The 13,612-nt window shown below is 42.1% G+C and overlaps 1 protein-coding gene across 1 annotated transcript in view; it reads left to right on the top strand.

Moving 5' to 3' along the window:
* The window catches only part of COMMD5 (COMM domain containing 5), a 29,165-nt gene extending 21,117 nt beyond the window's left edge, over nucleotides 1-8,048 (top strand). Inside the window, exons 6-7 of the mRNA XM_084638944.1 lie at nucleotides 826-901; nucleotides 7,788-8,048. Coding sequence (XP_084495070.1) covers nucleotides 826-901; nucleotides 7,788-7,889 — 178 coding nt within the window. The 3' untranslated portion in view covers nucleotides 7,890-8,048. The remainder of the gene's footprint in view (nucleotides 1-825; nucleotides 902-7,787) is intronic.
* Nucleotides 8,049-13,612: the final 5,564 nt, after the last annotated feature.

Below are 13,612 nucleotides of genomic sequence, written 5' to 3'. Positions count from 1 at the left end.
AGCCCCATAATAGCTTCACCATTCCTTCCAAACACCTCAGGAACAGTATGTCTTCCACTTTCTGTATTCTTCCCTTTTATTTTCCTTTCCAGTCACCCTGCCACTCCCCGCCCCCTCAGAAATTCTTGTTTGTCATCTGGCCATCGCCTCTGCTGAAGAGATGAGGAAGCAGAGTGATCCCAGGCTTCCAGCTCTGATGCTTGTCAGTACCTGACCTGGCTTTGGCAACATACGCTGGTGCAGACAGCACAGGGATGACTCATTTCCCACTCCTCTGGTCACCAAATAGACTCTGGAACAAAATAGCAAGCCACAAACTTAGCACAGTCTCCAGGAGAGTTTGATTCCCCAGCTGGGGCTGCAGTTTAGAGCAGAAGAGGAATGGAAGGGTTTAGGGCACTGTTGTTTAGTGCTGCTTGACATAAGATACATAGGAAGATGGTCTGTGTTCTTTTTTGCTAACAGTATTTGGGCGATTTTCATCCCTATTGTATCTCTGTAGAAATCAGTGGAATTACACCAGGGTTGACTTTGGCTTATCATCTGTCATGATTACAAGTTTGAATACATTTCCTTTTAAATATAAAAGCTCCTTTTTTAGTCTGCTACCTCAGTATGAAAGTGAATTTGATAGGGTGCTGTTAATTTGTGTTCCTCTGAATTTCCTACCCAGCCAAATGTGAATGCTTGATTGAAATGTTTGGAAATGATTCATGTGAGCTCTATGGGACCTCTCTCGGACACCGGAAAGGGTTAACCTATAATGCTATATTATAGCAGTGCAAATGTGTACTATTTTAATACTAATCATGTAAATAATTTCAGTTCATTGGCCCGTGCATTGCAACCGTCCATTTTAATGCTGCTGAAGCTTTCGGATGGGACAGCTCATCGCTTTGAAGTAAGTCTTTATTCTACTAGATAAAGAGAGAGATCCACTTTACGTTCCTTTTAGAAAGTTAAATTGCTATTAAAAAGGTTAAAGCCTTCATGGACAATTCATTGTTTTTCTTTAGTATATTCTGATTTCTGTGCAGCCACACACAGTATATTACGAAACTCCAGCCAAAATGATTTCTTATCTTCTTCTTGGGCATGCGAAACTCAAACAGCTTAATGGGACTAAATCGGGGGGCCCAGGTAATCTTCATCCAAGAATATTAAAGGAATTGGCCCATGAAATTGCAAGCCCATTAATTGGCCCATGAAATTGCAAGCCCATTAGCAAGAATTTTTAATGAATCTGTAAACTCAGGGGTTGTACCGTATGATTGGAGAATTGCTAACATAGTTCCTATTTCTAAGAAAGGGGGGAAAAAAGTGATCCGGGTAACTATAGACCTGTTTGACAGCTGTAGTATGCAAGGTCTTGGAAAAAATTTTGAAGGAGAAGGTAGTTAAGGACATTGAAGTCAATGGTAAATGGGACAAAATACAACATGGTTTTACAAAAGGTAGATCGTGCCAAACCAACCTGATCTCCTTCTTTGAGAAAGTAACAGATTTTTTAGACAAAGGAAACGCAGTGGATCTAATTTACCTAGATTTCAGTAAGGCATTTGATACCGTGCCACATGGGGAATTATTAGTTAAATTGGATAAGATGGGGATCAATAGGAAAATTGAAAGGTGGATAAGGAATTGGTTAAAGGGGAGACTACAACGGGTCCTACTGAACGGTGAACTGTCAGGCTCAAGGGAGGTTACCAGTGGACTTCCTCAAGAGTCGGTTTCGGGACCAATCTTATTTAATCTTTTTATTACTGACATCGGCACAAAAAGTGGGAGTGTGCTAATAAAGTTTGCGGATGATACAAAGCTGGGAGGTATTGCCAATTTAGAGAAGGACAGGGATATCCTTCAGGAGGATCTGGATGACCTTGAAACCTGGAGTAATAGTAATAGGATGATATTTAATAGTGAGAAGTGTAAAGTCATGCATTTAGGGATTAATAACAAGAATTTTAGTTATAAGCTGGTGATGCATCAATTAGAAGTAACGGAGAAGAAGAAGGACCTTGGAGTATTGGTTGATCGTAGGATGACTATGAGCCGCCACTGTGATATGGCCATGAAAAAAGCTAATGCGATCTTGGGATGCATCAGGAGAGGTATTTCCAGTAGGGATAAGGAGGTTTTAGTACCGTTATACAAAGCATTGGTGAGACCTCACCTGGAATACTGTGTGCTGTTCTGGTCTCCCATGTTTAAGAAGGATGAATTCAAACTGGAACAGGTACAGAGAAGGGCTACTAGGATGATCCGAGGAATGGAAAACTTGTCTTATGAAAGGAGACTCAAGGAGCTTGGCTTGTTTAGCCTAACTAAAAGAAGGTTGAGGGGAGATATGATTGCTCTCTATAAATATATCAGAGGGATAAATACCAGAGTGGGAGAGGAATTATTTAAGCTCAGTACCAATGTGGACACAAGAACAAATGGATATAAACTGGTCATTGAGAAGTTTAGACTTGAAATTAGATGAAGGTTTCTAACCATCAGAGGAGTGAATTTTTGAAATAGTCTTCCAAGGGAAGCAGTGGGGGCAAAAGATCTATCTGGCTTTATGATTAAACTCGATAAGTTTATGGAGGAGATGGTATGATGGGATAACATGGTTCTGGTAATTAAATATTCATGGTAAATAGGCCCGATGGGATATTAGATGGTATGGGATCTGAGTTACCCAGGAAAGAATTTTCTGTAATATCTGGCTGGTGAATCTTGCCCATATGTTCAGAGTTTAGCTGATCGCCATATTTGGGGTCGGGAAGGAATTTTCCTCCAGGGCAGATTGGAAGAGGCCCTGGAGGTTTTTCGCCTTCCTCTGTAGCATGGGGCACGGGTCACTTGCTGGAGGATTCTCTGCTCCTTGAAGTCTTTAAACCACGATTTGAGGACTTCAATAGCTCAGACATAGGTGAGAGGTTTTTCGCAGGAGTGGTGGGTGAAATTCTGTGGCCTGCGTTGTGCAGGAGGTCAGACTAGATGATCATAACGGTCCCTTCTGACCTAAATATCTATGAATCTGTTTTGTTGAAACTTTGGTTTCCAAAGAAATAGTAATCACTCCGAAGTAGTATTGCATGATTTCTGATGATTAACACTTTTTATAGTTTTATTATTGACTTTAATCTTAAAATAAGACAATGTTTTTTTGATGGCTGGGAAGTTACTGAAGCAATTTATGAAATGCTAGATGCCCCACTAAGCCTGTTACTTTTGCCACAGAAGATAATTATCCGGTATCTTTACTCACTTTCTCTTTAATACACATCCTGCTTCCAGAAAGAGAGCAGAAAACTTTGGTGCCTTTTTTACTTCCAATTAAGCAAGGGCATTTTTTGTGTCATTGTACATAATGCCTTCCCAGAAAATGGCATGAACTTGTCTGTACTTTTGACTTTTGTAATAGAATGCTGCACTCTATAAATAACGCTGTGTGCATGAGTAGTTCACCTGTTAGTGCTTTTGGCTTCAATTCATACATTAGTTATCTGGTGGTTATGCGCCAGGTATTGGATTAAATGGTTGGCTTCACAACCTTTACTGTGTTTAACGTGGAAAACTGTTTCACAGAAAGACTTAACATAAAGCTGCTTGGAAAGGCCTGACTGTGATTTGCTACATTGTGAAGTCTTTAAGATGCCATATGACAAAAGATGAAATTCATCACTGTGCAGAGGCCAGCTCCTGAGACTTAAGTGGTGCATAGGCTTTGTGCTAAACTTCTGCACAGGAGTGAATTTCACCCTACCCAAACAAATGAGCACAACTGAAAATTACAAATATTTTCAAAAATCTATTGGAAAATCAGTTCCTCCTTCCCTTAACTGCCAGGATTGGGTTCGAGGTTCCATGTTTTTCTTCCCAGAGGGGACATCAGACACCAAAAGGGCAGTCAGCAATGCAACTCTGCACCTTTTTAAAGGTGGAGCCGTCCTGTCAAGGAGATCTGCTGCTGCATCTCCCCTAGTGCATGCAAATCACCATGCACAAGCAGCATATCTCATTCTGAATCCTAATCCACCTGCCACATAGATCTGGGTGCTGCAGAACTGGATGTGAGCAGGATTTCTACATGTTAGAGCCCCTCTAATAGATCTGGAGGTAAATCTGTCTTCTGGTTCAAAGTGCCTTATTCAAGCAGGCAAACATTCTCCACTTCTGAAGTTTCCTTCATGCCCAAACATGCACACACAGTGACCTGCTAGCTCAGGCATGTTTGTGTTTGGACTGGAAGACCAAGATAATTAATCCAAAGGATTGTTCCACAATGAATAGTACTTTAAAATTATTCTGTTGCACACACACAAAAGTTATATTCCCTCTGGTCTGCTGACCCTTCTGTCTCAAGCCATGTTTGCCGGAGCTGAGTGGTTAAATAAAGAAGGGGGGACTGCAACATTTTGAGGCACATTGCTTGCCTGTCGTTTAAGTGAAAAAAAAAAAAACGCTTTTACTACTCAGCTGCATGAGAGAGTCACAATCAGGTGCTGACTTCCTCTCACTTCACTGGTGGTCCATGCTATGCTTAGCAAACGTGTGATAGGAGTTTCATGTTGTGGAAGGAACATTTTAGTCTCACAAGGGGTCTGGCGGCATTAATAGATCACTGCCCCCATTTGGCTTCTTGGGGTTTGCAGTGGTAAAGATAAATCCATTAGATTTGTTTCTTCATGCTGAAAAATGAGTGTCTTCCAAGTGAAATGAGGAATATGGGTGCAATTTTTACATGAACCCATGCACAAGAGGCATTCCATTTCTGTAACCATGTAAGCTCTGTAATGTAGCAATAGCCTCAGCCTCATTAACAATCTGCTTGGCTAGCCTTTGCTTTAAGACCTTGACATTAGCGGACATATATTATGCATTTGTCCATCTATTTTCCAATTGTAATCACATCTGAGGCTGTTACTGTACATCAGTTACTCCTGTGGTTTTCAACCTGTGGGCCGTAGACCCCTGGAGGTCCACAGACTAAGATTTCCAAAGGGGTCTGCACTTCCACTGGAAATATTTTAGGGGTCCACAAATGAAAAAAGTTGAAAACCATTGAGTTATTCTATCTAAGGGCATCACTTCGCTAGTGAATGTCATGTGAGAATATGACTGTGAATAGTCAAATTCGCGAACGATGCTAACCATGACTTTGAGACAAGGATAAGTTATCTCCGTCATGTCAGCCTACCCAGATCAAGGTTTAAACATCATGGGGCTGACATGATGCTGAACGTGCATCCTCCTTATGTACACCAACTGCAAAATCATGGTCTGCATCCTATAAGCTAATTGGTCTCCTCGCAGCAATGTTCTAACACAATGCCATTTTGTAGCGAAGATAAAGTGTAAGGAGTATATTATCCATACCACCTAATATACCCCTGTACTTCAATTAATCAGGGACTCAAGGTCTCTTTGTTTTAGCTAGACCAAATGCCCATTTGAAGATCCACTGGGGCCTGCAGAAATGTGCACAGGCTGCAAGAATCCTTATTTGGAGCATGGAAGCATCTGGGTAACTCCTCCTAGTGCATTTCAGCCAGGATAAGTCGTCACTTCTGCAGCTTATCTCTAATCCAGCCCATGGATCTGATGAGCGGATTTTGCCCCTAGTCGTTAGGATGCTAACCAGCAGGGAACAAAGAAACCTCAGCTTGGAAGATAACTCGAAGGCGAAACTGGTTCTCACATATTTTATTGTATTTTGTCAATCAGCATAAACATCCTGTTAAGTGACTGGGATCATAAAACTTTGTTTAACCTTCTTATTCACCTCCAGAAGAAGGGAGGGCGGGGGGGGGGGGGAATAGGAATACAGCCAGCGTGCTGGTTTGAATGTTATCTGAATGTGCATTTTGCATAAAGTCATGCGGCCACATTTTTTCGTAACTGCCTTAACAGTGCACCATTGTCCTGTAATCGCATTGTTATACCTGAGGCATCATCTCCCATAACTACTTTCCCATTTACAGAGCATGAATAGACTCAGAGTTTTTTTTAACTCCAGTACTTATCCAAACAGTTCAAAACGTTCTGGCTGTGACTGACCTGCAAAATGTAAATTATTTTAAAAAAGAACAACTTGTTTTTAAATATATTTGATGTTCTGAAACCACCATCTTGCGTCTAAAAATAAAAAAGTCTCCTCGTTTGAGCAGACTGGAGGCCAGCGTCGGATTCAGTTTAGGTGGGTTTTTCCACCTTTTCCTGTGCTGCTGTAAAGTTACAGAAGAGAGTCTAGTGCATGGGTGAGCTAACTGCAGGCCGGATCTGGGCCGCCAGCCATTTTAATCCGGCCCTTGAGCTCCTGCTGCAGAGTAGGGTCTGGGGCTTTCCTCGCACCGGCGCTCCAGGCGGGGAGCAGGGTTGGGGGTCGCACCATGTGGCTCCCGGAAGCAGCGGCATGGCCCCACTCCAGCTCCTCCACGTAGGGGCAGCCAGGGGGCTCTGCTCTGCCTGTTGCCCCTACCCCAAACACCGCCCCTGCAACTCCCATTGGCCCACACCCCCAGCCAGAGCCTGCACCCCTTCCCACACCCGTGCCCCAGCCCTGATCCTCCTCCCACCCTCTGAACCCCCGCGCCCCAGCCTGGAGCACCCTCCCACACCCCAGACTCCTCAGTCCCAGCCTGCACCCCCAGCCAGAGCCCATACCCCATTCCCCAGCCTGGAGCCCTCTCCCGCACCCTGAACTCCTTGTTTCTGGCCCCCACCCTGGAGCCCGCACCTCCAACCAGAGCTCTCACCCCCTCCTGCACCCCACCCCAATTTTGTGAGCATTCATGGCCCGCCATACAATTTCTATTAACAGATGTGGCCCTTGGGCCAAAAAGTTTGCCCACCCCTGGTCTAGTGGGCACTTAAAAACCAGCGCAGCTCGGAACCACCAAAGCTTCCTTGTCTTGAAGAGTCCCAAAGGCATTTTATAATCTGCAGAGGTGCAACAAACTCCTTGCCTGCATCTGTATTAGATATAGTGCAAAGTGCCATGTAACTTACTAAATCATGATTGGTTGATCCTGTGTGGCCTCCTTGGTTGCCCCATCTCAAAAAAGATACACTAGAATTGGGAAAGGTGCAGAGAAGGGCAACAAAAATGATGAGGGGGATGGAACAGCTTCCATGTGAGGAGATTAAAAAGACTGGGAAAAGAGACGACTAAGGGGGGTTGACAGAGGTCTGTAAAATCATGATGGATGTGGAGAAAGTGAATAGGGAAGTGTTATTTCCCCTTCACATGACACATGAACCAGGCATCACCCCATGAAATGAATAGGCAGCAGGTTTAAAACAAACAGAAGGAAGTATTTCTTCACACAAACTGTGAAACCTGTTGCCAAGGGATGTTGAGAAGGCCAAAAGTATAACTGGATTCAAAAAAGAATTAGATAAGTTCACGGAGGTTAGGTCCATCAGTGGTTATTAGCCAAGATGGTCAGGGATGCAACCCCATGCCTTTGGTGTCCCTAAACCTCTGACTGCCACAAGCTGGGGCTAGACCACAGGGGATGGATCACTTGATAAATCGCCTTGTTCTGTTCAGTCCCTCTGAAGCACCTGGCACCGGCCACTCGGAAGACAGATACTGAGCTAGATAGACCACTGGTCTGACTTACTGTGGTCATTCTTATGTTATTACCTAGCATTTTGTTAGCCTCTGATCTTTTGCTTAAAATCTATAAAACCTGTCTGAACCTATATGGGCCTGATGTTCTCGAATGTTTTCTGTCTGCATGGGTATATTAGCCAGATGAGTCATAATTCTAATGAATCTTATGTTTCAGGTGCCAGTTGTAAAGTTTCAAGAATTAAGGTACAACGTTGCCCTGATATTGAAGGAAATGAATGATCTGGAGAAAAGAAGCATTCTGAAAATCCAGGACTGAACACTTCCAAACAGCAAATTAATAGAACCACTTGGAAAACCTGAAAGAGAATTGTGAAATGCAAAATAAAGATCCAGAACCATTTTGCATGTATCAGTATTGTAACATAACATTTCTAACATCTGCTGTAAATATTTTTCAATTAAAGTGTTAAAAGTCTCTGCTGTTTTCTCAAACTTATTTTCTCCTAAGAAATATACTTATGAACATGGTATAATCCACTGTTTGTGAGCGCTTCTGTATGATTCATCAAAACATTTTTAAAATAACTGTCCTAATAGATGTAAGAACCATTGCTTCATGATAATGATTCATCTCTAATTATTTTAGAAAGCTTGCTACCGAAAGCCCCTTCATATGTAACATAAAAAAACTTTGCAATGCTTGAAATTAAAAAAACTCTCTGTAAACAGCATGACAAATATAGGAAATTGAGCAAGTTTCATACAAATCAAATTGCTGTCTGTTCTCAAAATATGTGCATTCTCCACAAGTGAGTGAGGTGCAGTGACAGTTTAAAAAGGTAATTTAAAGAAAATTGGGAGCCAGTGGAGCGGGAAAGAAGAAATCTAGTCCAACCAGCTAGAGCTGTGCAAACAGCAGGGGGGTGGAACTTGAGCCTGTAAGAGCCCCTCACCAGGTTGTCATGGGTGGGCAACTGTTCCATGTAGCATGCTGCTCTGGTTACCTGCTGGACTTCCAAGCAGAAATCCAAAGCTTCTTGTTGCCCATTGTTTCCTACTCCTCTTGAGCAGAAAGGTAGCGCAGTGGTGCTTGAGATCCTGATTCAGGAAAGCACTTACGCACATGCTTAAGTCATCCCTTTTGAGAAAAGCACGTAAGAACCGTCCTAACTTTAAGCCTGTGTTTAAGTCCCACTGGCTTCAATGGGACAGCAAGCATGCGTTTAAGTGCTTTGCGGAGTAGGGATGCATGTGTTCATGAACCCAGGCTTCAGTGAGTTTTGCTGCTGGGGAGGTGTGGAGGCTGGGTAATAGCATGAAGACAACACAGCGCATAGGCGTTGGAACCATGGGATTTACCTGTCAAAGGCATTTTACGTAGCGTGTATTGTAGTTTTTAAGGACGGGATTATATTAGCTACCTGCTGATCTTCTGACTCAGTAGCGCCATCTAGTCATCTGGTGCCCCTGTGTCTGGTATGGTTGCAAAACTCTCCCTTGTCCACACACACACACACAGATACATGAAATTAAATGCATGAAGTTTCAAGAAAGCCTTTTTCACTCCCCCATGTTTTTGTGTGGGAGAGGACAAGTCGGTTCTTGGTTTTTTCAGAACCACAATAGGCATAAAAATACACTGACATGATGTTGGACTGACTTCAGACTGTAGCATTATTTTAGACTGCGTGACTTCCTGCTGAAACGAATCAAAATGTCTGAAGATTGCAGGGTCACATCTTGTTGCCATAAGCCAGACTTGGCGCTGTATCCAAATGTTCTATTATCTTCCTGAAAGTCCAATGCAAATAAGAGCTAAAGGTCTAAGAGCATGCAGTGGATGGATGGGTGGGAATGCACGTCCTTTGAGAAGGAGTACTTGTCCTTGAGAAGGAGCTATAGCTCATCTTAAGTGATCACTCTGGTGACAGTGTGTATGGTAACACCCATTGTTTCATGCTCTCTGTGTATATCAATCTCCCTAATGTGTTTTCCACAGTATGCATCCGATGAAGTGAGCTGTAGCTCACGAAAGCTCATGCTCAAATAAATTGGTTAGTCTCTAAGGTGCCACAAGTCCTCCTTTTCTTTTTGCGAATACAGACTAACACGGCTGCTATTCTGAAACCAGTCCTTTGTGAATGATCGTGTTTTAGAAGGATGTGTAACTGCTTCCATATCATGTTTGCGACAACTATAGTTGTCATCGTCAATTTACCACATTGTTGTGAGCTCTCTTTACAAAATAGCCATTATTCTGTATTCCTATTGCTCAGTGCCAAAGGATTCTAACATAATATCTCTATCTATCAAGTATTCCAGATCCTAGCAAGTGTCCCCTCCTAGCCAGCCACTAGGACAGCTGTGAGCGGAATCCATACCTCTGTGCTCTGGATCTCTGGGGTATTTTAAGCTTCTAGAGCATCAGTAGGCTGCAGGACTAGTTCCTCCCTAGGTCACTCTGACACATTTCGTGGGTGCTGACTCTCATCTGTTAGTATTTCAAGGTAATGGGGCTCCTCAGTCCACCTGCTGTAGGTCCCAGGGGTACAGACTTCCAAGCTACTCCAGTTACTTTAAACACACCCCTCTCCCAGAACTCAGCCCCAGAAGGTGTGAAGTTTCTGGTTTACAGTTTAACTCTCGGAGCCATGCAGCAGTTATGCAGCATTCAACATACAGAGAGACACTTTACTCAGTCTGGCACCTTTGTGCTCTTCTGTACTTAATCATGTAAAAGAGGAGAGTACAGATCATACAAAACATACAAAATAAACATCTGAAACTACAATGTCCCTCACTTTCTAGCTCATCCTTCCCTTGTAAGCCCTTGAGGAATTATCTGGGTCCAGGAAGCCAGGCAGAGAGGGTGTCCCCTCCTCATGCAGGCTGCTGTATGCTAGCTGGTATCTCCTTCAGGTGGGAGCCCCTTACCCAGTTCCTGTGACCTTGTTGTCTCTTGCCCCACACTTCCTCCTCCTGTCCCACTCCCCTTATTCTTGTGATTTCTACCCCTTCTGGGCACCTGGTCTCTCTTGTTTTACTCCCAGTTAACTTTCCACAGCTCCTATCTTCTGAGGAATCAGCTAAACTGGTTTTTCAAAGAATGCAGCTGTTTTTTGTTTTGATTTTTAGCATAAGCTTTGTGAGGTCTAAGTATTGTTGTTAATCTTAAGTATTTCCCATTTCCCCTGTCTGGTGTGTAACTGCTACTGTGCCTTTCAGTAGTGGTTGATCCATGTACATAAAAGCACATTATAAAACCATTTTTCAGAACACAACTTCACAATATAAATCAGAATTCGTAAGTTGTACAGTTCTAGCCCTAACCATCACATCAATAACCTAATAACCACATCTAATCCTCTCTCATTGGAAAAATGTATTTGAAGCCGTTAGCATTTTCTGTGGTATAAGATATACAGCTGCTGCTTAAAAATAAAGTCTTGTGCCTCTGAACCCCTAGGAATCTCAGGTAAGTGCAATATAACAAGATTTCCCTTCCCTTGTGCAAGGTCGAGGAACTGGGTTGAGGCTCTGAGTGAATGAACAGAGATAGCTGATCGGGAGCAGCGTGACTCAAGCATTTCCACCATAATTAACATTAAAAATACTTAGCTTTCATCTGAGGATCTTAAAATGCTTTGCAAACAAGCCACGCAACATGTCCCTAAGGCCAGGTGCGTTTAGTGACCAATTTATCAAATGGGTCAATTCTCATAAAAGGATATTGACTTGTACAAAGTCATCAGCAAGTTAAGGGTAGAGCTGGCATGCCGCTTAAATTCTATCAGTTTCCTTTAGTGCTAGATTCTAGCACATCAGCCCATCACAGTTCCTATAGAACAATTGTGTTTCCAACTAGCTAGTGAGGCAAGTCCAAACTCCTCCATCTGCCTTGGCAGGTCTTTGATGCTTCTAGAGAAGAATGGCTCAGTAGAGTGAATATATTTTTAGGAGAAGTTTTCTTTGAGAAGAGACAGTCCGAATCCCAAGGCAGTGAGTTGTTTGAGTCTACAAAAAATATCTTCCATGTCTATGAAATCTAAACACCTGTTTGTACTGTAAGTTGCCAAACAAATCAGTGGGTTATGATTTGAGCAGGTAAGAATCCAGCCTTTCACCCACCTACTATCCTGTGTCGATTAAGATCCAGCCCTTCTGACTCCTGGCAGGCACATCTTATCAGTGACTCACAAAAGGCCTGATCCACAGCCTGCTGGAGTCAATGGGAGTCTCTCCATTGACTCCAACAGGCTTTGGATCAGGCCCAGATAGAAAAAAAATAAAAAAGGAGTTAGGCACTGAAACGTGGAAAGGCTATAAGTGAACGACCCTGACCCGCATGGCTCAAGGTGGCCCATAGATTTCGGTAAATTAATGTCTCCTTTTTGGTTCCACTGATTTAAGATTTTCCAAACCAACTGATTATTGGAATTACTTTATTACCTCTTGATCCAAAACATGGGTTCCTACAATCCCTTGTTTTAATTTTTCCCTCTGAATATTAGACATACGTGTCTTCTGAATTGAAAATCTAAATCTCAGCTGAGCTTTCATTAATTAATTCTTTTTCAATATCTCTCGTGTTTGTAAACGACTGCCAGTACAAAATGTTCTGCCATTATTTAAGCCATTCTAAATAGGACAGTGGGGCATTCTTTCTCCTGGCCAGCATCAAGATTTGAAGTATCTGTAAATCATTTCCTCCTTCCATAGTAGTGTTCCTTGTGGTATCAGTGGTTTCTCTTGTAACTGCAGCCGTCTATGCCCCAATCCAAAGATTAGCCCTAACTCAGGGCTGCCTCTGCTCCTATGGACTTCTCATACTTCTCATGTGTAGTGTAAACCAATAGTTTACTCATCATTTGTGGATGAGAAGCTTTTCCTCTCTCCCACATAAACTATGCTGAGATAGTTACCTTCAAACTTACACTGCTGTACCTCACAAGTTTTGCGGGCTTCATGTGATCGTCTGTCTTACCCATGGGCCAACAAGAACTATGAAAATCTTTTGGATACATATAAATTTTAAGCTTGATTCTGATTTCACTCCCATGTTCAACAGAGCTGGAAATGATATGACTAGCTTCTTTCTGCAATCACTGTGTCCAGTGCCCTGAAAGACACTCAACCCTACACTCCACAAGTCTAACTTGCAGTAAGACAATGTCATCTTAAGCAGGGGTTTGTTCTAAGCAAAAATATAATTTGCACATGTGTTGAAAACCTGGGGATTTTCCATCTTCTGTGCAGCAAATGGAATTTGATAAAGCTGGTCAAAAAAAATTGACAGAACGGTTTTCTGCGGGCAAATGCAATTTCATTTAAAGCAAAACATTTCATGGGAACTTACCACTTTTAATGGAAGAAAGTCAAAACAATTTTCCCTTTTCATTTTGATAACATCAAAATGTTTTGTTTCAACTTTTAAAGTATTCATGTAATTGCTATTTTATATTAATGTTTTGATATCTAAGCAAAACACTGATGTACCTGAATTGAAATTATTTGGAATTTCCATTTCATTGGCAATTTCAAAAATTTTACTTCATTCCATTTTGGAATGAAATCAGATTTTGAAGTGTTGGGATCTCCCATGGAACAGATGTTCCGTTTTCTATCCAGCTCTCAGTTTGATTATCACAATACCATGCGAGTTCTTCTCTTTCTGTATCACCTAGTTCAAAATGGAATTGAATGCAATGCTCATTTTGCTAGTCCCAAGGCCTTGTCAAGATGATCACTAGTCAGTCATCAATTATGAAGATATGAGCCTTGCATGGAAATGGTGTTGCTTCTTACTCGTTACACTGTGTTCATGGATCAGTAGGTAACAAGGATTTTCACAGATTTCATTTGTAGTTTTCCCTGAAAAAACAAATCCAAGTTCTCTCATTGTCTTCTGTCTGCTGATCCCTAGAATCTACTCAAATGGTTTTTCACAATTGCCTTTACTTCTATATGTTGATTTTAGTTGTAATAAATTTCTAACAATGAAACATGTAATAGTTACATAATTTTCCACCAGTGCCTTTC

Source organism: Lepidochelys olivacea, assembly GCF_965140295.1.
Source record: "Lepidochelys olivacea isolate rLepOli2 genome assembly, chromosome: 9".
In the NCBI taxonomy this organism is placed as follows: domain Eukaryota; kingdom Metazoa; phylum Chordata; order Testudines; family Cheloniidae; genus Lepidochelys; species Lepidochelys olivacea.
Note: the sequence above shows the minus strand (reverse complement) of the source record. Positions and strands in the feature narration are given on the sequence as shown.